At 43.8% G+C, this 27,959-nt stretch overlaps 1 protein-coding gene across 1 annotated transcript; it reads right to left on the reverse strand.

The window, feature by feature from the left end:
- On the reverse strand, window positions 1-27,874 carry LOC134496134 (growth hormone-releasing hormone receptor-like). Its single transcript, XM_063301890.1, has 13 exons — window positions 27,815-27,874; window positions 21,937-22,039; window positions 20,161-20,268; window positions 18,500-18,597; window positions 15,188-15,285; window positions 13,476-13,608; window positions 11,593-11,746; window positions 9,319-9,379; window positions 7,795-7,864; window positions 6,670-6,761; window positions 5,276-5,405; window positions 2,997-3,038; window positions 1-135 (listed from the first exon to the last, which is right to left on the reverse strand). The coding sequence occupies exons 1-13, from the start codon at window positions 27,872-27,874 to the stop codon at window positions 1-3; spliced, it is 1,284 nt and encodes a 427-aa protein (XP_063157960.1).
- Between the last annotated feature and the right edge of the window lie 85 nt (window positions 27,875-27,959).

Raw genomic sequence — 27,959 nt, forward strand, 5'->3', positions numbered from 1 at the left:
TTAACTCTTAAACATGGAGGTTGTCACTTTGATTCCAGAACTTGAGGGCATTGTCCATTTTGTCTTCTTCTTCCAAACAGGCATCATAAATCCGTAACTGTTGCCTCGCCACTTCCGGCAGATTTCCACTTGTACCTGGAAAATGAAACAGCTGCCATTACTGGAAAAAGCATTATTTATTAGTTTTGTAGATAAAGAAGTGCTGCTGCTGGTGGTGGTGGTGGTGGTGACTTGAACTGTTGACAGCCAACTCCATAAGGAATTGGACCAATGGACTGCAATGGAGATGTTACAGCTGGTAAATTCCCATTTTCTATAAAACTGGATTTACATTCTTAAAAAAAGATTCTGAATTCAATCTCAAAAGCAAAAGGAAGCTTGGATGTTGTTCTGGAATATCAGAAGCTGCCATGAAAGGAAGAGGTTTTGTTGCACCTGACAATTTCCCTGAAAAACATCTGGCTTTGAATTTCTAGCATTCATGCAGGAATAACCTGCCACGTTATTAGATTTGTAGTAAAGGTAAAGGTTTCCCTTGACATGAAGTCCAGTCATGTCTGACTCTAGAGGGCGGTGCTCATCTCTGTTTCAAAGCCGAAGAGCCGGCGATTGTCCATAGACACTTCCTCTGTGGTCATGTGGCCGGCATGACTAAACGGAACGCCGTTACCTGCCCACTGAAGCGGTATGTATTAATCTACTCACACTGGCATGTTTTCCAACTGCTAGATTGGCAGGAGCTGGGACTAGCAAGGGGAGCTCACCCCGTCACACAGATTCGAACCGCCGACCTTCCAATCGGCAAGCTCAGCGGTTTAACCCTCAGTGCCACTGCATCCCTATAAAATTTGTACCATGGTACAAAACCCAGAAATGCAATTTTTTTCATCTATAATAATATAGACCAGAGTTTTTCAACCTTGGCGGCTTTAAGATGGGTGGACTTCAATGGCCAGAATTCCCCAGCCAGCAAAGCTGGCTTTTAGCAAAGTCACCCATCTTAAAGCTGCCAAGGCTGAGAAAGACTGATATAGATGAATAGAAAACAAAAGGAAAATAGTAACTAGAAGTAAGGATTGATGTTAAAAAGCAAATATTACTACTTGCAATTGATTGAGTCATTATGGACCACTCGCTCACTGAATTTGCACAATGTAGCTGATCTAGTTTCAGGGGTCTCTGCAAGATCCAGTCAAGAAAGTCAAGATGGTGGCCACGATGGTGCAGTTGAAGCTTTTTTTGTTTTTGATGTGCAGAGCTTCATTTGCACCATGGCCACCAGCATCTTCACTTCTTTGACCATACCTTGCGGACATCCCCGCCCAATTTATACAGCAGACATGCAGTGACGTCCTGGCCAAGTGGAGAATGCCCCCTTTTGATGGCTCCCATATTTAGTTTTTTAGGATTTTATTTCTGGGCTTCCGGCAGGAAGAGAATGCTAATGCCTAAGAAATCTCTTTGGTGGATATGGGTGACCATAAGAGGTTAAGACTGAAGTTGATCCTCTTCAATGCTGATTGTGGCATCCACAGAATGGGTCGGTATCAAAATCAGCAAGGTGGGAGATGCAGCAAGATGATCCAAGCCCCGCTCCTTTTGAATATGCCAAGGGGTGGGGCTTCGATGGCACAGGTGTGGTGGCCATCTCGACTTTTTCAAACACCACCACCACCTTCATGGACACCCTTGCTTAAAATAAAGAGAAGACTTTTTGAACTTGAGACTTCTTGAACTTCTTGAGAAGACTTCTTGTGTGTGTTCAAGAAGTCTTCTCCTCCTTATTTCAAGCAAGGGTGACATCAGCTTCTCACTCATGGGGGAGGATGAGGGCAACATCATGGGGACATGGCAGAAAAAGTATGTTCTCAAAGCATATTTCTGCCATGGTTAGGTTAAGTGAAGAAACAGTAGAGTTACCAGATTTGTATAATCCACCCACCCACCCACCCACCCACAAAACACTAGAAGGCAGCCAAAGGAAAACCAGAGCCTAATTGTCACCTGGGGTTCAGAAGCCCAGAGATGACTCTGGAGAAGGTCTGCAGAGACCATTAGCAAAAGACAAGCTTGCTCCAGCATAACAAGAAAGGGTGAGAAAGAAATTCAAGATCGTCCCATCTAGATTCTCTTTGGTATAAGAGGGAGGGAAGGAGAAACACTGCCTGGCTTTCAAGATTCTGTTATCCTACCTGATAACCATCAAGTAGAGTTCTGGGATTTCTGGTGAGATCTGTTCCTGACCCAAGCCAACCTCAAAGGGACGACAGCCAGATCTGTGCAGCCCCAATAACCCAACCCTAAGGGGCAAAATAATGAATCCCACTTCTCTTCATTACATTCAAGATGCTACTTCTTGCTGTTCTGTTCACATAAGCAAAATGCTCAGCCCAACACGCAGGTCCCGAAGGAAGAATTTATGATGGTTCCTCTCCGTGGATCTGCATTTTCTCAAAGCTCTTCCACTGTGCCTTTGATTCATTCTTCCTCACCACTTGAAATTGATGGATTGATTGATTACCTGCCAACAAGCTGTTTTCGACTCCTAGCAACCACAAAGATAGATTTACTGCATGACAACACCACTTGAGAGTGCTACAAAATCTGCCTAGTTAGTCTATCTTAAAGCTCAGGAAAAAGGCACTCAGAACACCAAGAGAACACAGTGTTTCTCAGCCTTGGCCCCTTTAAGATGTGTGGACTCCAACTCCCAGAATTCCTCAGCCAGCTATGCTGGCTGAGGAATTCTGGGAGTTGGAGTCCACACATCTTAAAGGGGCCAAGGCTGAGAAACACTGGCTCAGATGGACTTCTTAAAGACAATTTAATTCACCCTAAATTCTTATAAGTGGAGGGGGTCCTCCAGTCCCGGATCTCCCCAGGGACAGATAAATTCACATAGGGGACACAGCAGTCATTCACACAACCTGCAGAGGGCTATATTGACACGGAGAAAAGAAATAACGGCGCCTCTCCAGAACTATTCAGCCCCTTACCTCTTGATTGAGAAAACAGTATAAAACAGCAACAATGAAGCCCTAAGAAAGAAAGAACATAGAAGTTAGATCCCCCTCTCCATGCATACCCACGCAAAGAGATATAACGCAAACACAGATGACTATTTCTGGTCCTTCTTTCTAGTAATGATCTTTATCCATATTGAACAGATGAGCTTGGAGAAGTTACACGGCGGCTGTTAGCAAAGCAGGAGATGACAAGGAAAAGAAGACGACATTAGAAAGAAGCTTAAAACGATTGTGCTTTGATTCTCTTTGGTACAAGAGTGAGGGAGGGGAAATACTGTCCAGCTTTCAAGATTCTGTTACTATAATCTTTATCAATAAAGTAAAGTTCTGGTTATTCTTGGAGAGTGTGTTTCCTGACCTGGCCTACCTCGGAGGGCTGACATTGAACTTAAAAGCCTGATAGTCTTTTCCTTCCCTCCCTCTTAAACCCAAGGCAGAGCTAGTTTCTAATGTTTTCTTCCCATCCCGGGCTTAAACCATGTTTATTCATTCTTGCCACATACTTTTTCCAAGGTCGCATCTGTGGTTTGGTACAAATACCTAGCTTAATAAGGAAGTGAAACAAAATCTCCTCTAAGTCAAACTCAACTCCTTGTGACTTCATGGACCCATCCGGTTTTCTTGGCAATACAAGTAGGTAGTCCTTGACTTACGACCACAATTGGGCCCAGAATTTCTGTCGTAAGTCGTTCCCGGACCCGATTTTCCAACCACTTTTACAACAGTCGTTAAGCGAATCCAGCTTCCCCAATGGAGGTTTTTTGCCATTTTTTGCTGGAAGATTACAAATCACAATCACATGGCCACAAGATGCTGCACCTGGTCATAACTGCAAGCCAGTTGCCAAGCGCCAGAAATGCAGTCACGCGACCATGGGGGTGATAAGACGGTCGTAAGTGTGAGTACAGATCACAAAGCATTTTTTCCAAGGCTGTCATAACTTTCAATTGTCGTTAAACAAGCAGTTGTAAGTTGAGGACTACCTGTAATATAGAAGCCGTTTGCATTGGCTTCATCCAGCTTTTTTTTTTCCTTTTACTTCCCAGTCTAGCCTATAACACTGGGTTTCCAGGTGGCGTCCCATCCAAGGATTATCGAAATCTGATTCTGCTTCACTTTTTCAGGATTGGAAAGGTCAAGCAGAGGCTGCCACCAAAGTTATGTTCCACTTCATTTTTTTCCCAAGATTTGGGGTGTTGTTGTTTTTTTACTTTCCAGCCTAGTCTGTAACTCTGCTATTCCCTGATTATACCCATAACCCATCTCAATGCTTCTTAGCTTTCTGAGACCCCTAAAATTAATTTCTGGCAATTATAGGGAAAATGATGTGCCTGGTTTTGATCCAGATCATTCTTGCCCAACCGAGTGTTCTCCAGATGTGATCAGACTACAGGCCCCCATTTGTGGTTTATAAATTGACTAGGTTGGAAAGGTATGAAAATGAAGCAAATAATCGTGGGTCTACTAGCAGCCTTGAAAAATAGTTGGTCAGATGGTAAAAAAAAAAACTTCGATAACCCTGAAGTGTAGGCATGAGAGAGGCAGAGAAAATCAGCTAGTAGCTGAGCAATAACGCCCCCCCCCCCAACATCATAGATGTCTGGGGGAATGGGAAATGATGTCATGCGCATTATGATGTCATTGCACAAATGACATAATTTGCATTATTTGTATGATGACATTTTGACACACATGAAGTCATGTGTTCCCCGTTCCCTGCGTCTCTGTTCCCCACCACCGGTTAAAAAGCATCAAAGGTCCAAGACCTTTTTGATTGCTTGAGATCTGAAGAGCTGCCGTAAAGGGTTAGGATGGCGAACAGTAGGGGAATCTGGGGGCAGGGGTCAAAAAAGGCAAGATGGTGGCTTCAACTGCACAATCAAAGCCTCTAATGGTATGTGGGAATGACCTTGGGAGATGGGGAAGGGCTGCAGCCAGGGGAACAGTCCGATAAGAGGCAGCTGAGCCTAGAGAAGGAATGGGGATGTGGCAAACATCGCAGAAGGGAGACATCCCTAGCTTCTTGGGCTGAAAAGGTGAGGGGGGAGAAATGTGCTTTCAGACTTGCACCGTTCTGAAATAAATTTAGAGCTAGTACTTCTGGGTGTGCTTCTTGGCTGGACTACCTCGCAAGGCTGACAAAGCCCCCGCTGTTTTTTAAACTGCATCGCACAGGACAATACTGCTGGTTAGCAAGGTGGCCCCCTACCCTGCACAGCTCTAACCTCTACCGTCATCCCACACTTCACCTGAAACGATCCGAAGCACAGCTCCAAGTATAGGCGGGCTCCCATGTGGGTGTATTGGGGCAGGAAGTCGAAGATGATGTAATGGGTTCCAAACAAGGGTATCAGAAGCAGAGTTGACTTAGAGAGGCGTCTAGGAAGGGGAGGTGGGGGAATTAGGGAAGAAAAAATAAAGTTTACAGTACCTAGGCAAATATACGTAGCAATGCCCACTAGATGGCACTCGTACCACTTGGCTTAGTGGCCATCGTCTCATCTATCAGACCATCCTCCATATCTTTATTTTATTTTGTCTTCATTGAGTAAAGCAATGTGTTGCTTTTCCTTCCTTCCTTCCTTCCTTCCTTCCTTCCTTCCTTCCTTCCTTCCTTCCTTCCTTTTTTCTTTTTCTTTCCTTCCTTCCTTCCCTCCCTCCCTTTCTTTCTCTCTCTTTCCTTCCCTCCCTCCCTCTTTTTTTCTTTCTCTCTCTCTCTTTCCTTCCTCCTTCCGTCCTTCCTTCCTTCCTTCCTTCCTTCCTTCTTTTTTCTTTTTCTTTCCTTCCTTCCTTCCCTCCCTACCTTTCTTTCTCTCTCTTTCCTTCCCTCGCTCCCTCTTTTTTTCTTTCTCTCTCTCTCTTTCCTTCCTCCTTCCGTCCTTCCTTCCTTCCTTCCTTCCTTCCTTCCTTCTTTTTTCTTTTTCTTTCCTTCCTTCCTTCCCTCCCTACCTTTCTTTCTCTCTCTTTCCTTCCCTCCCTCCCTCTTTTTTTCTTTCTCTCTCTTTCCTTCCTCCTTCCGTCCTCCCTTCCTCCTTCCCTCCCTCCCTCCCTTCCTTCCTTTCTTTTTTTTGTTTTGTTATCTTTTTTCTCTCTTTGTCCTGTTCTGGCAAAGGAATAATAAATAAATAAAACAGTACACAGAAAAAGAATAAAACAATAGTGAAAGAAAAAAAAGTAGGAACAGGAAAACAGAAAGCCACACATGACGAGTTCCTGCCTCCTAAAATTATCCACTTTTAAGTAGAATAGCACACCTCATTTTCCTTCCTTCCTTCCTCCCTCCCTCCCTCCCTCCCTCCCTTCCTTCCTTCCTTCCTCTCCAGCCAATCTTTGGATGCTAACACCAAGAACATTTATCTTCCATCTCCTCTGTTCATCATGTTATATTTATTTGTTTATATACTGAAAATTTGGAAAACACCTGATTGTTGGGTGGTTTACAACATAGGATGCTCAAAAATACATTTCGAATAACAACAGGCACGATAGCATCAAATGAAATGGAAAACAAAAACACAAACGAGGCACCTTCAGTTTTATAGATCTCGGCTCTTTCTCCAAGCCCTCTTCTTCAAGGAGAGAATTTGGGGGGGGGGGGGGGATTCCCCAACATGCTTTATAGCCACTCCTTCCACCGTCTTACCTATACTGAAATGAGTTGTTGAAGTTGATTTGTCTGGGATTCAGTTTTTTCAGCAAGATTTGGATGATATTGATAAAAAGAATGAAGTTGACCTGTTCCGGGGACAGAGGTGGGAAAGAAAGAGAGAAAAAAGGGAATGTACTGTTTGCAGAAAAAGGCGATAGAGCAGTGTTTCTCAAACTCGGCAACTTTAAGGCATGTGGACTTCAACTCCCAGAATTCCCCAGCCAGCTATGGCTGGCTGGGGAATTCTGGGAGTTGAAGTCCACATGCCTTAAAGTTGCCGAGTTTGAGAAACACTGAGATAGAGTGAAAAAACATTGCCCAATGGATTGCTGTTGATCAGAATCTCCTTCTGGGTTATGACCAATCCCACACACATTGAAATATTCGTCGTGGATATTGGTCAATGGGCAGCATATCCCCAAATATCTGCTCAGCTCGACCCAGCTCAAATGAGCTTTTTATCTCCTGTTTGTTTAATATTTACCAAATGTACAGGCTGCCCCCATCTGCCACAACTCTGAGTAGCTTATAAACTAAGCCACTTCATTCTATTCTTCCTCAGTCTCATGTTATCCTCCGCCCTCCAAAAAAAAAAACACAGGTTAAAAAAAGGGGCAGGCACAGAGCTCCAATCACATCATTAGGGCTGCCATCTTGACTTTTTTGACACACCTCCTCTCTCCCGTGGACACCCCTGCCAATTTCTTTCTTTTTCCCATTTGTTTTGCATAGCTTAGCTTTGCATCCAGAAGCATAAGCACAGGAAAAATCAGCTGAGAACTGACCCACCCTCACTCTGACCAGAAGGGTCTGGGAAGGGGGTCAAAAAAGTCAAGATGGCGGCCACCATTCTGCGATCAACCCCCTGCCCCTTTTTTACATGAATGTAATTTTTTTTTACATTTTTAAGTTAAAAATCACCTGTTCACAGTTTTTACACATGCAAAAAAAGATTGGGGCTTTGATCATAGCGTTGTGGCCACCATCTTGACTTTTTTGACCCACCTGTAGATACCCCTGACAGTACCACCATATCCTCATCGCTCACATATACTGGCAGACAAAGCCAGTTGCGATTCCCACCATTAATATAAAACAAACTGGAAACTCAATACACACCGCAACGGAGAGAATAATGGGTCCTTTGATAAGCCACCAGTAAGGAGAATCTTGGTTTGCATCCCAGCACCTGGACAGAGACCCATGATGGTCAGTGCAAATAAACAGATACAGCCCTGCATTTTCCTCCCCTTCTCTCAGGTTTTATTCAATGCTGGTTTGTTTTCCGGTTGCTCTGAGCTCATCAGCCCGGAGGCAGGACTTACTGTTCATGTTCACGCAATTCTTAAGGCATTTCATGGAATATCACAGTGCCAAGGAGAGCATTAGAATAATTTGATTATTATCAGTACTACTATTAGGTAGTTAGCTAATGGCAAAGGAACTGCAACTGCCTATTTTAAAAAGTGCAGGGCTTTGAGCGTGCAGCAGTGCCCACCAGCTTCAGTTTTTGGACACCCCCCTCTGGCTTCAGATGTGACAAAATATAGAGCCTCGTTCCACAATTAATTTCCATGCCATTCCCTCTGTTTGGCTCAGGAACAATTGTGTAATTCCAGCCTTCACAATTTGAGATTCTCCTGAGTCATATCTAACACATCAGATCTCCTCCCTCCCTCCCTCCCTCCCTCCCTCCCTCCCTCCCTCCCTCCCTTCTCTCTTCTTCCTTCCTTCCTTCCTTCCCCCCTTCTTTTCTCTTCTTCCAACTTTTTCTTTCTCTCTCTCCTCCCTCCCTCCCTCCCTCCCTTCATCTGTCTCTCCTCCCTCCCTCCTTCCCTCCCTTCTTTCTCTCTCTCCTTCCTCCCTCCCTCCCTCCTTTCTTCCCTTTTCCTCCATCTTTCCTTCCCTCCCTCTCTCCCTTCTCCCTTCCTTCTTTCCTTCCCCCATTCTTTTCTCTTCTTCCATCTCTCTCTCTCTCCCCCCTTCTTCCCTTCGTCCCTCCTTTCCTATCTTTCTCTCTCTCTTTCCCCTTCCTCCCTTTCTCCCTCCTTTTCCATCTTTCTTTCTCTCTCTCTCTCCTCCCCCCCTCCCTTCTTCCATCTTTCCCTCCCTCCCTCCTTCCTTCCCTTAGAAGCAAACTAAGTGGGTGAGTAACCTTGCATGCATGGCCATTAGACACAAATGTGCAGATTTAAAGCAAGCTGGGCACATTGAGCCCACATGGGGCCACATTGACTGTGGGCACCACCTCCCAACAATGCAAAGATTTGCACGTTGAGAATGACTAATCAGACATCTCCTTCTCGGCTACTACAACTGGGTCCACCTCTCCCTTTCCCCCAGAGCAGAGTTGCCAACTATAGTAAACTGAAAACGGCTAAGCTTCAGTTCAAAAATACCTAAAATCCTTTATTATCAATAGAAAAGGCTGCTTTTTTTAAAGGGAGAGCAAATGGAAACCATTTGTCTCATGGTCTTGATTTTGGGATGGCAGGGCGGCCTTGGCACCCCTTACGTTTTGGCAGTGGGCCAGTGCCTCCTCAACCTTATTAGACTCAAGCCACCCCTGGTTTAGGCACCCAAATCCACACCCCACCCCACCCCACCTAAGTTGCATGAATCTGAGAAAAAGGTGTGACTTACAAAATATCTTCAAAATGCACTTTCAGTAATATCCACAGTGTGGTAAAAAATGTTGGGACGCCTTTGAAAACAGAAAGAGAAAAGAGAGAAAGTTGATTGTGAATGCATTCATCTCTGCTCATGGCTGGTTCTCAGGGATTCGGATTCTGAATTTGCAACAGGAAACGAGAAGGAAAAGAGAAATCAATATCCCACAGTCTGCCTTTGCTCCAGGCAGACCGCAGTGAAATGTCTCCAGGACTTCATAGGGAAGGGGCCTAAATTCAGTTAGCTCATCCTATAGGGATTGCTATGTACAAAATATCATGATTTTCATAGGGATTTCCCTAGCCTGGTCACCTAGTAGACAAAGCACTATTTCTGACTGGGGCCAGAAAAAGCCTCAGCTAATAATTGGGGAAATTAATGCTATTAAAAGACATAGGGTTTTACAGGTAGTCCTCACTTAACAACCATTCATTTAGTGATGGTTCGGACTTATGACAGTGCTGTAAAAACCGACTTATGACCGGTCCTCACACTTATGACTGTCACAGTGTACCCATGGTCACTTGATCACAATTTGGGCACTTGGGAACCGATTAACATTTACGACCGTCGCAGCGTCCCATGGTCACATGATCACCATTTTCAATCTTCCTGGCTGGCTTCTGGCAAGCAAAATCAATGGGAAACTGCGTGATTTGCTTAACAACCACGTGGCTCAGTTAACGCCTACAGTGATTCGCTGAACAACCACTGCAAAAAAAGTTGTAAAATTGCATCAGATTCGCTTAACGGCCACTTTGCTTAGCAACCGAAATTCCGTTCCCAATTGTGGTTGTTAAGTAAGAATTACCTGTTGTGGGACAGACACTGCTTCTACTGGCCCTTGTTGCTTATATTATTGTTATTATTACCATTTTGATTTCTTCTTTGCTTTCTATATTCGCTTCTTAACTAACGGCTCTTGGCTTTATCCGTCCACTCTAATTTCTTTTGTCTAGGACTGCAAATTGAATCAATACATCGAGCCAGCTTGGCTGCCATCTCCCTGATCTGCATTATCCTTCACTTGCTGGATTTCTGACATTTGTGATTCTCTTCTCCAGCCGGAAAATGGACGTGGTCAGAGGGGGAAAGACATAAATAGGCATTGGGTATGGGAGACCCCTTGTATAACATTAGGGGGGAGAAAGGTATCCAAGCATGTGCAAGAATCTGCAGGCATTTTCTAGAAATTCTCCTTTTTAAAAATCAGGCATGAGCTAAGCAGAAGCAGCTTAAAATGATCCTGTGCTTGGAAAAGTAGGAACGTTCTAAAAACAGATTTGTCTGTTCCTGCCAATCCACTGTGAGATGCAGAAATATGGATTTCATACCCTGAAGCTGAAGAAGAGAATGCCATTTCCACTCGAGTGAAAATGGCTATTAAAACCCCTTCTTGTCTCATTTGGTTGGGCGGCTGATAGATTTGTGGGAAGGGAAGATAACCCTGGATTCATCATGCTGATGATGTCCCTTCGGTGATGGGGCTGAACCCCCACTCTTTTTAAAAAAATAATAATAATTTTTATTAAAGTTTTAAAATACACAGATAAAAAACTAATACAAGCTAAGAAAAATATAAAAAGTAAAAAAAATGAAAAGTGCAGAAGGAAAAGGAAGGAAGGAAGGAAGGAAGGGAGGGAGGGAGGGAGGGAGGGAGGGAGGGAGGGAAAAGATATATAAAGAAATCACTTCCCCTTTCATCAAGACAAGCACAAACAATTTCAGTAACTTATCACCTTCTCTAACATTTCAACCAAAGATCTTCCCTTATTTCTTATCTATAAACAAATGATAAAGTCTTGTCATTCAATCTTAATGAACAAAGTCCATGAAGAGTTACCAGAAATAACAACATATGTATTTTAATCTTAATCAAATAAATGAGTTTCATATTTCGTTCCTTTCCTTTTAACACAGTAACTTACCATTTCTCTAAAAACAGATTTAAAAATTTCTTCTCCCCATATCTTATCTTTTATCTATAAACCAATCTTTAAAGCCTCATCGTTCGAACTTAATCAAGAAAAATCCACTCAGAGCTACCAGAAACAGCTACAAATTAATAAACTTGATCTTTGATCCCTATAAATAGTGTCCATAAGTTAATTTCTTATCATTTGCTCCTTGTCCCCTCTCGGAAACTCCTTTGCAAGTTTAACACATACCAGAAAGAGCAACATCAATATTGACCCCACTCTTTTAAATAAGTAGTGAAGCAGGTGTGTCAAGGTCACCCCCACTTACCCCATCCAAAGAGGACAAGCCACCAGTAGTATCTTCTTCCGTGGGGAAAGGACGAGAGGAGCAGGCAATTGAGGTATAGTGCTTCTGCTAACAGCCACATGAAGTTGGCCATGGTGAAAAAGTGGAGGAGCACCATCGAGATCTTGCATTCAGCCTAAGGAAGACCCAAGGAGAAATCTCAAGGAACCTTCTCATTTGTACAGTCCAGTGAGACCTGATCTCCAAATGACATCCCTGAGTTCCTCCCTTGAATGAATCAAAGCCATTTGAACCAACCAGGCGTGGAGGATCTACACAAACTTATTTTCCCATTGGATCTGGGCTAAGTTAGCAAACTCTCAGCGCCCAGGGGATGCAGGTAACCCTTTGGAGAGGGTGAGGAACAGAGAGGACAAGAGAAGGTTGCAAAGTAGGCAGAGCTATGTGGGGTTGAGTCAGGATCTCCTGGTTTTTCTAGTGTTGGCTTGTTCGTGCTTCCTGCTAAAAAATGGAGGGGAGTCATAGTGCTGCGTTATGGCACCTGTGCTTAGCCAAAGCCCTGAGGCACTTGTAGATTGTTTATAGCTGCTGTAACTCAGCGTGTTCATTCTTGGTCTATACAATCAGTGTCATCAAATGGATTCTCCTGACATCTGTTTGAGAGCTTTGTTTGTTAGGATGCAAACACTGGATTTGACCATGAGGGTCCCATGTTGGAAATGGCATCGTTCATCACTTCCTGAAAATGACTCTCATCTTTATGTCTCCTTTGAGAGCTTCTCAAGAGCTTTGGAAGCTTCCAAAGTGGAGGATCCTCCTCCTCTCCAGGCTGAGGACCACACAGGGCCTTGAGTAATGTACCCAAGGCTGCATTTTCAACACTGGGTAGGCTGGAACCAAAACACAATTTGGTTATTAAAATTAAAATGGATGTTGCAGCATGAAATTAGTTCACTTACACTTATTTAAATAAATATGACCGCTAAGATGATTCCTTCCTGAGTATCTAATCACTTTCTTCTGCTGCTGCTTTGAACATTACCATTCAGTGGTAACTTTTGCAGGATGGGAGAAGACCCAATGTTGATACCTGGGAAAGATGCATATTGCACACCCCCTTGGTAGAGAGATCTAATTGCCCACAAATGTAAGCAGAATATGGGGACCTTTGATCTTTTCTAGTCCTCTACAACTTCCTTTTGAAGTTCCCCTGAGTTTTAAATTCAGTGTGTATCAGGAGCAAGTGAAAGCATGGGCCAAACCAAAACAGCGAGGTCACTTGTGAATCTTTGCACCCAAGCAGGGGAAGAAACGAGTGAAGCCAATTCAGTGGCCTGCTAGGACCAACTGAATTGGAGCAGAGCTTATAACACAGCTGAGAAGCTGGCACAGAAAAAGATTATCTTTAAAATAGCTTCCATGAGCATGCCAGAGAAACAGAGGTTATTGCTCTTACACATTCAGCCCTCCCAAGCATAAAGAATCACACGCTTAGACAGATTAGGTTAAGATAAGTAAAAGAATTTCTTACTGACTTTATTCTTTGTTGCTTCTGCTAGATCCATCTTGGTGGAAAAGATGAAGTTCCTTTGTTGTTCTTTCCTTCCTAAATTCTTAGTTTTGCCCTAAACTCTCAGCCCTACAGCTGCCAAGAGCTGTGTGGAAGAAAGGGGAATTCCAGGCCCACCACACGGTGCCTAGAATGGAGGAGAGCAGCACACATCCATGTGCTCGCTTCTGGTGGAGAAGGAAGAAAGAAAGAGCAAGTGGGAGTGGCAACAAACAGCTCCCTCAGAGTTGCATTGTGGGACGACTCAATTTACATGTTAATTCACATGCAAATGAGGCGTGCTGGATTTGCCAGGACTTCCAACAATGAGAACCCTTTTCTTTTCACACCATACCGTGGAGAATGTGCAGTATTCACTCCCTTCGCTCTCTAGAAGAACTGCATCCTTGATGAAGACAGCAATGGCCTTCAGGATGAAGGTCAGAAAGAGGTGGACATGGATGTAGTTCCTGGGGCAATGGAGTCTCCTGCAGGGAGAGAGAAGACAGACAAGGCTGATGGGAATCCAAAAGGACAAATCCTGCCTATGTCCACAGAAGCATTATTAGCTTCATTGAATCTTACTAACCCTTCTATGCAAGCTATCCTAGGCTTTTGAGATAAAGGTAGGTTGTTGTTGTTTATTCGTTTAGTCGCTTCCGACTCTTCGTGACTTCATGGACCAGCCCACGCCAGAGCTTCCTGTCGGTCGTCAACACCCCCAGCTCCCCCAGGGACGAGTCCGTCACCTCTAGAATATCATCCATCCACCTTGCCCTTGGTCGGCCCCTCTTCCTTTTGCCTTCCACTCTCCCCAGCATCAGCATCTTCTCCAGGGTGTCCTGTCTTCTCATTATGTGGCCAAAGTATTTCAGTTTGGCCTTTAATATCATTCCCTCCAGTGAGCAGTCTGGCCTTATTTCCTGGAGGATGGACTGGTTGGATCTTCCTGCAGTCCAAGGCACTCTCAGAGTTTTCCTCCCACACCACAGTTCAAAAGCATCGATCTTCCTTTGCTCAGCCTTCCTTATGGTCCAGCTCTCGCAGCCATATGTCACTATGGGGAACACCGTTGCTTTAACTATGCGGACCTTTGTTGTCAGTGTAATGTCTCTGCTCTTAACTATTTTATCGAGGTTTCAATGCAATAAATACATTTGTCAAGAAACTGTGCTGGTTGGGGAGGAAGCTGGAATTGTAGGTATGTAATTGCATCCTGAGCATCTTGGGAAATCTTTGGTTTAGTTCTTGTAATAGCATGTGGGAAAGACCTTGGGAGACTGAACAGAGACACTGCCAAGGGAACGGTCAGATAAGAGACAGCATACCCTGCAGCTGGATACTGGGTGGGGCAAGAGGCTCAGAAGGGACCCTCCCCAGTTTCTCTGCTATAAAGGAGATGGGGGGAAGATTGTACTTTCAGACTTGCAAGATTGATGTCGGCCTCACTGGGCTAACCAGATAGGAATCACAATCAGATGAGCTAATTCCACTTTATTGTAAGGCTACATTGACAGAAACTTGCAAGTCTGAAAGCACAATTTTCCTCCCATCTCCTTTACAGCCCAGGAAACTAGGGAGGGTCCCTTCTGAGCTTTTGCCCCACCCACTATCCGGCTGCAGGCTATGCCTTCTCTCATCTGACCGTTCCCTTGGCAGCATCTCTTGGCCAAGTCTCTCAAGTTCTTTCCCACATGCCATTACAGTTCTGGCCTTTGCCCCATGCTCTTCAGGCATCACAATTCCAGTTACTCAACTGCACAATGGGGATAAGTGCATTGGTCAACCCCACCCACAGGGGTCCAATGTACATGCTGTGTTGCAATAAATACATAGCACAAAACTGAAATGCATTGGAGGGAGGTATTTTCCTAACGTGATACATATGTAACTAATGTGGGAGATGGAGAAGGAGGGAGGGAGGGGAGGGGGAAACAGGGGGAGGGGGAGGGGGAGGGGAGGGGGGGGAGGGGAGGGGGAGGAGGAGGGGAAGGGGAGGGGGAGGAAGAGGAGGAGGAGGAGGAAATGCTGCCCAGACTTCTACTTCCCAGGTTCCTGTAAACATACCTGAATGCAACGAGGACCATGATTGCCATGGCAAGAGAAGTAGCTGAGATGCTGTAACCCACTGTGTAGATGGTTTGGATTGTTGAAAAGAAAGAGAACTGGAATGGAAAGTGAATCAACTGTTGAGCTGGACTTTTGAAACAGATCCCGCTACTCTACTCTACAACAATCGAGAGTAGTCCGAGAATCCCTGCCACGCCTGTTTCATGACCTGGCCTACTTCAGAGGGCTAGCATCAATCTTGAAAGCCTCTCCAAATTTCTCTCTGTCCTTCTTATGCTAAATAAAATCAAGGCAGGGCTATCTTGAGTTTCTTTCTCACACTTCCCTCTTTGACCAGACTGTGTCCTCCTTCACATCTCACTTATACCTTCCTAATTCTCAAGGTTGGCTCTACATTCCTTGGCCTGGTGGATTGGGAGCCCGGGAGAAAGTGAACCAGAGGGTTGTACCCTGAGAGACAGGACGATCCCACACCTCTTACATCTGTATCTCCCATGACTTACCAGTGATGGGGCTCTCCCTTAGTGATGACACACAGCATGACTGAAAAAGCCCTACTAGAGCTTTCCCACAGCTTGGGATTTAACTGGAGCAAGAGAAGTTGGGATCACAATGACAGGCAAGTTTGCAACCAAGCAATGCAAGTCCATAAGGTCATGAGATGGCGGTAGAACGAAATCAACAACAATGCGTCTTCCCATTGCAGAATCCTATCAGGCTGCCCCAAAAGTCCTACCCTCACTTTTAGTTAGCTGAAGCACAGAGGTACCCAGCAAATCTTTTAAACTTATCCTCATGATCTGGCCTTTGCCTCATCAACTTGCCTTTAGTTCTAATCTCCAAGAGTGTTGTCCCTCTTCTTTTGACACAAGTCTTGTCATACACATGACAGTGCTTCACGGACAGTGCTGGGGATGATATGGTCAGGGTCTGGGATCTGTCAAGCTCCAATCGGTGGCTTTAGACTGCTGAAAGTATGTTCTCCCCCTCTGGTCAGAGAGGTGTTGTTTGTTTGTTGATCTTGACACAGGTTTAGTGTCCTTCTAGAAGAGCGCTAAACCTGTATTTAGAAATAGCTCTAGTTGATGTGGAGAACCTTCACGCTGGCAAGTTATTGCTCAAGCAAGTTGAAAGGTGGCTAAAACCTCCATCTCTGGCACTCATCGATAGTTGTCCACGTCTTCCACACCACGCTCTAGGGACACTTGAAGGTTGGTGGGCGGGTTGATGCTGGGGTGGGTGGGTGGGTTGGGAAGGTGCAGCAAGGGGAATCTACCAATTGTCTCCCTTGAATTGGTCTCTTTTAAACCTGTAAGAATAGCATCCTTCACCAATCTCACCCTTCAGGCAGCCTACAGCTAGATGGTTGGGTCAGTACAATTTATGTCAGCATCACACAATTTATGACTTAAGGACTGGAAAGATGAGAGTTGAGGTAGCTGCCTGGTTGTGCCCAATGATAAATCCCATGGAGGCGTTGAAAGGGGCACTTCACTCAAACCATCATCAAGGCCAAGTACCTCTTTGAAGATTGCACAGCCCTGCTGTTCACCGTTGGAGAGCCGACTGCGTGACGAAGGCCAGGGTGTTAATGCTACGTCTCTCTGCCACTTGTCATGAAATAAATATGAGCAGATCATGCCCCAGCAAAGAGCTTTTCACCAATGTTCCGTTCGCCTTTGAAAGGCATTTCCCGCAAACTCTATTTCACTAATCTGAATTGAAATCTCACACCCAGGAGAACATCATCATCCTTTCTCCTCTGAAAGAAATTCCACACAGATTCTCCTTCACCAATTTGCATGAGAAGCTGGCAGAAAAAAAACAGGCAGAAGAATTTCTTTGCTGAATGCTAAACTAAATTGCAGGTGAGAATAACGTGTGTGCCTCTCAAACCATGATTCAGATTGTTTAGGATTAGGGGAACCAGCATACAAAGATGTGGGTGACAGTTCACGTGCATGGAAATGGGCACACAATTCATAGGAATTTTCATGCAGATCTTTAATAAAACTGCGATTGGTGGGACACTGGACAGTGGAAGCTTGCACTCATAAAAACAAAAAGAGAGAAAATGTGTCCATCTTTGTCTAACAGTGTCAGTGATTGAGGCTGAGACCCCTAACCTGCAAGACACATATATTCTGCATGAAAAACAATCTTTCCTCTATTCCACAATTATTCAGATCTTATAATACTTCTTAAAGAGAAGTTTGCACTTGTGAATGGAGAACCCAGTGTGCTGTTAACCAACTTCCGTTGAAAATGCATGCATGAAATCCAAGGAAGATTCAGTCTGAAATGCAACTGAATTGCGTAACTAATGTCGTAGACTGAGAATTCCAGCCATCCGATGCCTATCCTGTTAGATGAAATCTTCTAAGAATGGTCATAGTGTCTTAAGAAATTATATACATGGATCTTGGAATAAAAAGATGCTTCTGCACAAATATATGATCCAGGAAGTCCCATTAAACAGTTGGTGCTTCCTAAATATGGCTCAGGTTTTGTCTTGGTGCGTCATCACGGGTGTCCCTTGTTCTTCACTGGGCAGCCAAACTGGTGAGTAACTGCAACGCAGATATATGCACACACTCACCCCCTGTTGCACGTTACACTCAGCAGAGCAGATATTTCAGTCTTCAGAACTATTCAGAGGTAAGTGTGCCACTCAGCTGAGAAACTTGGAGGTGATCACCTGAGCTTTGTTTCATAGCGAGTTTGAGTTTCACAGCAAGGGTGCATGGAAAACAGGGTTACTGAGCAACCAGGCTTCTCCTCTTAAGCAAAACTCCACCAGAGCTGGGTTAGAATCAATTACATTGGGTTCCTGACTCAGATCTCTGAAATGGGACCGGATTGGGATCTAAAACAAGAAGAAAGGTCCATTTTCTATGCAACGGCACCAAAATCACCAGTGGGGGTTCACAGCAGGGCTCTGGACTTCTGTGTGGATTTCCAGTCCTAGCTATGTTGCAGAGTTACACCGTCTAAAGCAGGGTTCCTCAAGCTTGGCAACTCTAAGCTGTGTGGACTTCAACTCCCAGAATTCCCCAGCCAGCAAAAGGTCCACACAGCTTAGAGTTGCCAAGCTTGAGGAACCCTGGTCTAAAGAGCAGGGAGGAATTTCCATCCTGGATCGCTAACGGGCCAATCTGGAGGACCATACCAGCAAAGCATAGTTATATGGTTATATCAAGACCACCTTTATAAAGCAGAATTCCTTGCTGTTTCTCTTCTTGTAATTTAGCCTGAGAAGTGCGAAACTTTTCCCCAGTGCCTAAGGGGTGTCGACTCCCCCAGACTCACTTCATCAAGAGAGATCTCATCTTCCAATGAACAAGCTATCGAATAAGGTGGAAATGGATCAGACCAGCCTTGGGCTGTGCAACTTCGTTTCACCGCGCCTAGGAAAAATAAAATCAGCAAAATTAAACTGAGCTGTACTGTTCCAAATGTTGGAGCCCATGACACAGAGTGTCAGCCCTTCAAGGTAGGCCAGACAGAAAGCACAGCAATGAATACTAGCTCTGTCTTTATTGTAAAGTTACATTAGCAGAATCTTGCAAGACTGAAAGCATTTCTCCCCTCCTTTCCTTTTACTCTCTGGAAAAGTAGGGAGGGTCCCTTCTGAGACCCTTCTCATGCCCACTCTCCTTCTGTGGGTTATCTTTTACATGCCAGTTGTCCAGTCTATGGCTCTCCCTCCTGTCTCCCAAGGTCATTCCCACATACCATTTTCCAAGAGGACCTCAAGATGATCCCTTAAAGAGAATGCAAATCATTCACTTCCTTCATTTGTATCAACTTCACCAATGGTGTAAAATATGAGAAAATGAATGAAAGTCACCAGTTGCTTTCACCCATCATGCTCAGCCCTGATATGGCTTCTTTGATTTCTAGCTTAGCTTGATATGTGGATCCAACCTTCCTGGTTGGTTGATTTGGTGCCATTGAGTCAGACATAATTCCTGGCAAATGTAGGGACAAATCTTCAACATCTGGATCTTCTGCAGCAACATACATACCAACAATGGGTGATTAGGTGGACGTCTTCCATCGGTGTTGCCTGGGGTTTTCCCTTTCATTCAGCCTATAGATCTATAAACTTTGGTTTATGGTAGAGATACTCAAATGAGTCCCAAGTTCATATATCAGCCCCCCAAATCTTGACAGTGGACTCCTACAGCCTCTCCCCGCTGAGTTGTAATAATATGTAATGAAAGGGATATTATAAAATACCTGGAAATTACCCCATTATTGTATATTCTTGATTTGACAGCCCAGTGCAGGGAAAGGATGTTCATTAAATCCAAATGCACATAACTGACATGATTACACTATTTGCGTAAATGGGTAAACCTGGGTAAATTTATTTCATTTGAGTAATCAGGTAATTGATGTCTCTTGTGGAAATTGACATCACTTGCAAACTGCAAATGTCATAAATTTACCCAAAGAACATAATTATGTCAATTACATAATTACACAAGTAACATCAATTTCCACAAATGACATCAATTATGTAAATTGATCCATTTTGGAAACAAGAGATGTTGTCTGTTATTTGGAAACAAAGTTCAAATGATAACTTTTTTCTATTGAATACAAAATCCTGCTAAACTGGGGGTAAGTAAAATCAAGGTTTTAGTCTAACCGTATTGAATTTAAATATAGACAAGGAACACAATTTAATTTTTATCCTGAACCGACCTCCTTTTTGGAGTGTGATTCTGCCCCCAGCACATTTTTTAAAGGCAGTAGTGACATACTATGGCTTGGTGTGAAGTGTGAACATAACTAATTGTGGCTTATTCAACAAAAAGTGGGAAAATCAAGCCATGCCTTTGTGTGAAACGTATTCTTTATCTAAAGTACCAAGGGAAAAAAATGTCAAGGACTAGAATAAAAACACATGGGTGAGGGTGAGGTCCAAAAACTAATAGATCACCAACAGGTTGGTTTCTCACCTGATTGCTTTGTGAAGTGGAAAATGATACCTGGGCAGGTAAAGGTAAGCGTCTGTCCAGGATTTGTATCTGGCCAGCACAGCAGTCGGTCCCATATTCTCTTGCAACCTTGTAAATGAAAGAAAAGCCCATTTTAAAAAATCTCCCCTGTCCTTGGAAATGGAAACACCACAGCAGTGGTCAAAGTTCACCAACCCTTTGAATGAACCTCAAAAGTCGCCCCTTAATTAGTGGAACATACCCTTCGGTATTGCCGGTATAGTAGGGCTCCAATCCATAGTAAAAGAAATTTCTAAACTGAGTGCAGTAAAATAATGCAGGGTGGAGAATGAAAAGATATGAACCTGCCTGTACTTTAGGTCATTGGTGGAGACCAGGCTATGAGGGTTCTCGCCATTTAGAATTTTGAGGTTGATATTCAAGATAATCTTTTTGTTGTGGGTTCTCCAGTTGTGGAAAGGTCCTCCCTTCCCTCCCTTTCCTCTTCCCACCTTCCCACCTTCCTTCCTTCCTTCCTTCTCCCCTTCCTTCCTTCCTTCCTTCCTTCCTTCCTTTCCTTCTTTCCTTCCTTCCTTCCTTCCTTCCTTCCTCCTTTCCTTCTTTCCTATCTTCTCCCTTTCCTTCTTTCCTCCCATCCCCTTCCTTTCCTCTTTTCACCTTCCTTCCTTCCTTCCTTCCTTCCTTCCTTCCTTCCTTCCTTCCTTCCTTCCTTCCTTCTCCCCTTCCTTCCTTCTCCCCTTCCTTCCTTCCTTCCTTCCTTCCTCCTTTCCTTCTTTCCTATCTTCTCCCTTTCCTTCTTTCCTCCCATCCCCTTCCTTTCCTCTTTTCACCTTCCTTCCTTCCTTCCTTCCTTCCTTCCTTCCTTCCTTCCTTCCTTCCTTCCTTCCTTCCTTCCTTCCTCCTTTCCTTCTTTCCTATCTTCTCCCTTTCCTTCTTTCCTCCCCTTCCCTTCCCACCAACCAACCCAAGAACGGGTTAATCTTCTTATTCTCAAACTTTGCTGCTGCAAGTTATATTGTCATTTGAATTAAAATTATATATTCCTGATATCTGCTTTGCCAAGCATTGACTTTCCAGGAAATTCTCACGAGTTTCTCTGACTACTTTCTCCCTTAGAGGCAGGGGTAAGACACACAGGGACCGCCTGTCCTCCACTTGGTCCTAAAACACAGACAAGCCTTAGTAGATATAGTCCTAATCCTAATCCAAAATCCCAACCCCAATCCTAGTATCCAAACCACCCAGGAAACACAGAGGTGTCTTTTGGGTTTGTTCATGTTCTCTGAGCTTGGCTGTTTTCCATCAGAATTTCATTACCAAGCCAGGGAACCATCATCAGGACCTGGGAGAGTAGATTTAGCTGGCCATTTTTATAAACAACCAAGCTCAGTAAACATCAAAAACCCAAGAATTCAACCCTGAGCTACATATAATCTCTACCAGAGGTATAGTAGCGACACTCAATAGTATAGACCAGCATTTCTCAACCTCGGCAGCTTGAAGATCTGTGGACTCCAACTCCCAGAATGCTGGGGAATTCTGGGCGTTCTGGCTGGGGAATTCTGGGCGTTCTGGCTGGGGAATTCTGGGCGTTCTGGCTGGGGAATTCTGGGAGTTCTGGCTGGGGAATTCTGGGCGTTCTGGCTGGGGAATTCTGGGAGTTGAAGTCCACAAATCTTCAAGCTGCCGAGGTTGAGAAACACTGTTATAGACACCCAAGGGAGACTTCATCTTATTCAAGGAACGAGATGAAAAGGCACAGACAGCTGGATCTACCTGCTGTCTCGTTCATGTGCTGCTGGATCTCTTGCAAGCAGTCACTTTCATTCTGTTTCCACTCCGTGATGGGAACACAGTCCGGATGAAGCAATCCAAGGGCCTAGAAATAGGTTGAAAGGAAGAAAAGCTGGCATTCCACCCCAGCATATGCATGGGAAAGAAGAAAAGCAATTTTAAAATGATGCATTTTACCCACTGGTTGCTCACCGCTGATCCAAGGCTACTTCCTTTCTGCTGGCATGTAAATTGCGATTCCGTTATCAAGAAATAATAATGAGATGTTGCTCACTGGACTTACTTATAGCTGAGTTGAGTTATGGGATGAAGGGTTTTATATCTGTTAATTAAGAGGAGGTGAAGAGATAGTGAAGCTGTTTATACTTGTCGTGACGACGGTGGGACGTTGCTTTCTTAGTTCTTTTTTTTGTCTTTTCTCTTTCTCTTTTTTCTCTCTCTTTTTCCTTTCTTGCACCTTCTATTCCCTCTTCCTATTTCTCTTTTTCTTTTTAGTTTGTATGATCCTTTAGTGGTGTAGTTAAAAATTTTAATAAAAATATTATTTTTTAAAAAATCGAAATTAGGGTAAGAGGAGGGGCCGCAGAATCTCGGTAAGTTTATTCTAGAGAAAAGAATTGTTCTGCAACCCTATCTGTAAATGTATCATTAGAGTTCAGCACTCAAAAAAAAAAAAACAACCCAGTTAACATCGTTTTCATCGGCTGTGCCTCGCCTTAATTTCAGGCTAGTCTATCAGGTAAATGAATTTTTCTCTCCACGAGTTTAAATCCTGCAATTGCTAGAGCGTGGATAGCGTGTGTTCAGCAACCACAGAATACAGACTGTTGAAAGGGAAAGAGATAAGTAAGCAGCAGAGGAAACGGCATCCATCAATCGATTTTATTTATGACGGCCTTTAGCCAGCAAAGAGGAAATGGAAAATAATAGAGCATCACAGAAGAGGCGGGATGGCCTGGCTACAACCAGGATCAAGGCATTCCATCCATTTCTTCTTAAGGCGGGGAAAAACCACTTTTAGATAGCTTTGTGTGATAGTGGTGATGTGGTGGCCTAATCAAAGAAAATAGATTTGACATTTTAAGCTTCTTTTAAAAAAATAATTCTAGGTCTGTTAAGCCTATCCACCCTTCCATAACGCATTTTTATTTGTTTTCACAAGAAAAATAGCTGAAACTACTGTGCAACTACAGCGTGGCCCTGGGAAGACCCACGGCTTCTCTAAATAGCTGCTGATAGATCGAGAAAGCAAGCCTGCCCACATTACTTTCCTGCTTTGGATCTGAATCCTGCATTGCTTTACAGGTAGTCCTCACTTAACGACCATTTATTTAGCAATGATTCGGACTTACGACAGCACTAAAAAACCCAACTTACCCTAACTGGTCCTTACACTTACAAACATCACAGCATCCCGCAGTCACGTGACTGCCATTTTCAACCTTCCCAGCTGGCTTCTGGCTAGCAGAATCAACAGGGAACCACTTAACAATCACGTGGTTCGCCTAACGACCATGTGATTTGATTAACAGCTGCAGCGTTTCATTTAACAACTGCCACAGCAAGGCCATAAAATCAGTTCAGATTCGCTTAAAGGCTGCATTGCTTAGCGAACGAAATTCCGGTCCCAATTGTGGTCATTAAGCGAGGACTACCTGTAATAAATAGCATCACCAGGATGTCCAGGCCTTGCAACTTTGGAGCAGGTAGTATTTTTCCTGATCATCAGAAAAGTCGCCAGTTTAAAAAGTGGGTGTCTCAGGTAAGATGCAAAACATGTGAGCAATGCATTAGCTTGGAGTGCTGCGCTGTCAAAGCTTCACCTGAGTTCTTTTACCATACCCTTGGGATATCTCTAGGCGTCTCACGCTGCATGTCCAGAGACAAAGGGGTGCCAACTGATGTCCATGGGCATCGGTTTGCTGGTGAAGCACCTGTGCCCTGTTGGTGCCCATGCAGCTGTCTGCCCCAGCATCTGTTTATTTTTAAGAGCAAAGGGCCAGCCTTTAGAACAGAGTTCTCAACCTTGGCGTCTTTAAGTTGTGTGGACTTCAACTCCCAGAATTCATCCCCAGCATGGCTGGCTGGGGAATTCTGGGAACTGAAGTCCACACATCTTAAAGTTGCCAAGGTTGAGGAACACTGCATTAGAAGCATCTCTATTTCTCTCCCACTGAGTGCAATAGGAATCCTTAGAAGATTAAAAAATAGTGCACCTGAATTAGCCTCTGTGGCCAATTGCTTTATTGGAAGTGGGACAATCTTTCCAATCCCCCCCCACCAAATTATCCTGCAATGATAAAGAGCTAGAAAGGAAAGTTGGAAGCAGCAGCCTCCCCACGTTACTTTCTGGCAAGTGAGAAAAGCATTGTGAAAGTGCTCACAACACACTCCCCAGTTTCCAAGGTTGCCAATAGAATTGGCCTGTCCTGCTCGGGGCCACCCGCTCGTCCCTTTCTAGCCCAGCCAATTCTTATCACTTGTTCCCCATCCTCCTCTACCATATTCATGGCAGGATATCTCCACTTATTTTATTAACAAAAGAAATAATAACTGCAGTAATCCATGGCTTACACCAGTGTTTCTCAGCCTCAGCCACTTTAAGATCTGTGGACTTCAACTCCCAGAATTCCCCAGCCAGCATTCTGGGAGTTGAAGTCCACACATCTCAAAGTGGCTGAGGCTGAGAAACAGTAGCTTAAACAACCCTCAAAACATTCTAATAGCTCCAGGTTCACTGGTTTCCGCCTTCCCAATGCAATTTATAGTTTTATAGTTTTATTTATGTTTTATTGTAAACCGCCCAGAGTCCCTTTTGGGAGATGGGCAGTGATAAATTTGATTAATAATAAAAAAATAAAATTTCTAGACCATCGATTTCCCTCCTGTCTCTAGTTTGATTGCAAACTCTTCATCTTCATTTGCCTTCATTTGATCTTTTTTCAGCTTTCTGTCTCCAGCCACATACAGTACGCTGCCTGCTTAAGGCTGCCGAAAAGGCAATGCTGAATTAGTTTCCCTGACTTCCTAGGTTTCTACAGAAAGAGAAGTTCTGTTGCTTTATTTTTTGGTCCATTTGTTTTTCTGCAGGGAAATGCACAAAGCAATACACTCTGTGAAATTGAGTTTAGTCTATTAACTTTAAAGTTTGAATTTAAATTTTAAATAAATTAACTTTAGTCTATTAGATTCAGTTTCATTCCACTTCTTAATTCCTGATCCTTAATTATTCTTTGATCCATTTCTTATCAGTTGAGACATTTGGGCTAAAAAAGAACCTTCTAAAAAATGTATGTATGTATATTTATATTTATATTTCCATGCCCTAATCCACACACTTCCAGGTAGCATTATTCCTTTCACTTAATTTGTTTTCTTCTACTTTCCTACAACACCTTTTTAAAGCATGTATTTCTTTTTGTGACTAGTAAACTGTTACAAAATGCTGAAAAGTGAATAGCCTGGCATAGTGTGTATATGTTGGCTTCCTTACAGTTTTGGGCACTGGAGCAAGATGTGAGCAAATGAGGTCCTTTTCCATCACCTGCTATTTGATCCAACACTTGTATGTGCCAGGGATTAAAGGTGGTGCCTTCTTCATTTAGGAACAGTTCTGCTACCAATTTTGGTCCTTCCCAAAGTAAGGCATCTCCTTTCCTACCTTCTGTAGCATATATCGGATTTTATATCTCATATATTACATCTTAGAGCCTTCATTTTTTTTTCTTTATTATCTTCACATCCATACCATGAGGGAGGTTGGACTAATGGGTGGTGAGTATTCCTCCATATCATCTTATCAACATCATGGTGATATTCCATCAGATCTTTCTTGGCCAGTTGTCCAGTGTCTGGAGGACACCGGTGAAGGTCTCCAACATAGACATCTGGTAGTACGTGTCGCAACTCATGCAAATGACATCATTTGCATCTTTTGCATACAATTATCTCATGATGCACACAATGTCACTTGCTTCCTTCCCCTCCCCTGACATCTATGATTTCAATATGCAATAATGTACCATCTAGCAAAATGAGTAAACACAGCTCAAATACAAAAAAAATGAAGCTTTCTGATTTTTTAACCATTTCATCTGGACATACACCCCCCACACCCCAAGCTAGAATCCAAGCAATACGTCACAACACTGGAACATTGGTCAAAAAATGTTAACGACAGTTTTGGTTTGTAACACGTTCCACCAGTTATTTTTGATTCATTGAGATGCGCCTGGGGGAACAAATTAAATCTCAGACCCCCATATGCATTGTAAACCAAACTACTAATATGGAATCTCTCTCTCACACACACACACACACAAACACACCACTGGGAAGATTTCAACAACTCTTTCCCCCTTCAATCCTTAATTAGAGAGGGCATGTTACGGTCCCTTTCCATGAGAGATTGTCGATTGGCAGGGTCCGGGAACAGGGCCTTTGCCGTGGCCCCCGCCCTTTGGAACAAGTTACCCTCAGAGGTAAGGCAGGCCCCCACTCTCCTGGCCTTCCGAAAGGGGCTCAAGACTTGGCTATGCCACCTCGCTTGGGGTGGGAGGGGGTATAGTCTGTCATGAGGGTGGTTGGCACCTTGGTGGCACCTGGGAAATGTTACCAAAACTGTGATCTCACCCATCTCGGATTTTATATCTCATATATTACATCTTAGAGTTTCTTGTATGTTTGTATATTTATATTTTCATAATGCATCTCTTTTAATGATATTTCATTCTTCTATTGTTTGAATTCGCTTGTAAACCACCCAGAGATGGGCAGTGAAGAAAGGCGATAAATAAATAAACAAACAAACAAACAAACAAATAAATAATGCCGCCACTGGGGGGAAAAAAAACCTGAATTTTGAAGAGGATTCTATATTTCAATGCTCTCAAACTAACTAATCTCTTCTTGCCCTCTAGTTTTATTCAGCATAAGTAGAAATGAAGGTGGAGTTTGTAAAAAGAAATTGCCCCGTGCTTCCATCGTGCATAGTATTTGATTGATATTTCAGATATCTAGCCTACTCCTAGGAGAATAAGGTGCTATCGCAGTTGTAGCCAGAAAATTGGGAGCGTGTTCAACTAGCTCTCTGACATCCTTCGTCAGAAAGGAAACAGATACACCCTATAATATCACCATTATCATCATCATTATTTAAATTGGGGTCTTTTGACCCACAAAGCAGGTACTTTTTGTTTTATTAACAAAAGAAGTGCTTTTATGTTCTAAATTAGCCGCAGAACACAAGGCATCCAAGTATCTAATCTTACCAAATTTTCACTCCATCCTGACCCACTGTTTTTTAGGCCCTTGTTCCCCATAACCAGAGTCCTTTCCCCCAGTTGTCTGTCTTCCATCTGGGACTCCTGGAAAATACAAGTAGCGTCTTCTGCAGCTGAGTTCGCATTCCTCAAAATATGCCTCAGTATGCAGGGTCACCGGACCATCCAGATAAATCTTGCCTTCTCCCTCTCCAAGCAGCCTCTCAGACGTTTTTCCAACAAATCCACCCACCAAAAGAAAAAAAAAAGGATGTATTATGCTCTCCCGCACACATGAAAACAGACCCAGGAAGGAAGGAAGGAAGGAAGGAAGGAAGGAAGGAAGGAAGGAAGGAAGGAAGGAAGGAAGGAAGGAAGGAAGGAAGGAAGGAAGGAAGGAAGGAAGGAAGGAAGGAAGGAAGAGGGAAGGAGGGAAGGAGGGAAGGAGGGAAGGAGGGAAGGAGGGAAGGAGGGAAGGAGGGAAGGAGGGAAGGGGATGAGTGAGGGAAGGAAGGAAGGAGATGAGTGGGAGAAGGAAGGAAGGAAGGAAGGAAGGAGGGAGGGAGGGAAGGAGGGAGGATTTAGAACTTCTTACTTACAAGAGATGGCAGAATCAGCAGGAAAAAGGCACAGTAGCATCCCTGCTTTCTAGACTTCATGTCACCAAAAAGAAAACCTCCCACTTGGATAATTTTCCTCTGCTCCAATTCGGCCCCTCGCTAACCCGAGGCATCGGTCTTTGGG

Source organism: Candoia aspera, chromosome 4 (genome assembly GCF_035149785.1).
Source record: "Candoia aspera isolate rCanAsp1 chromosome 4, rCanAsp1.hap2, whole genome shotgun sequence".
Taxonomy (NCBI): Eukaryota; Metazoa; Chordata; class Lepidosauria; order Squamata; family Boidae; genus Candoia; species Candoia aspera.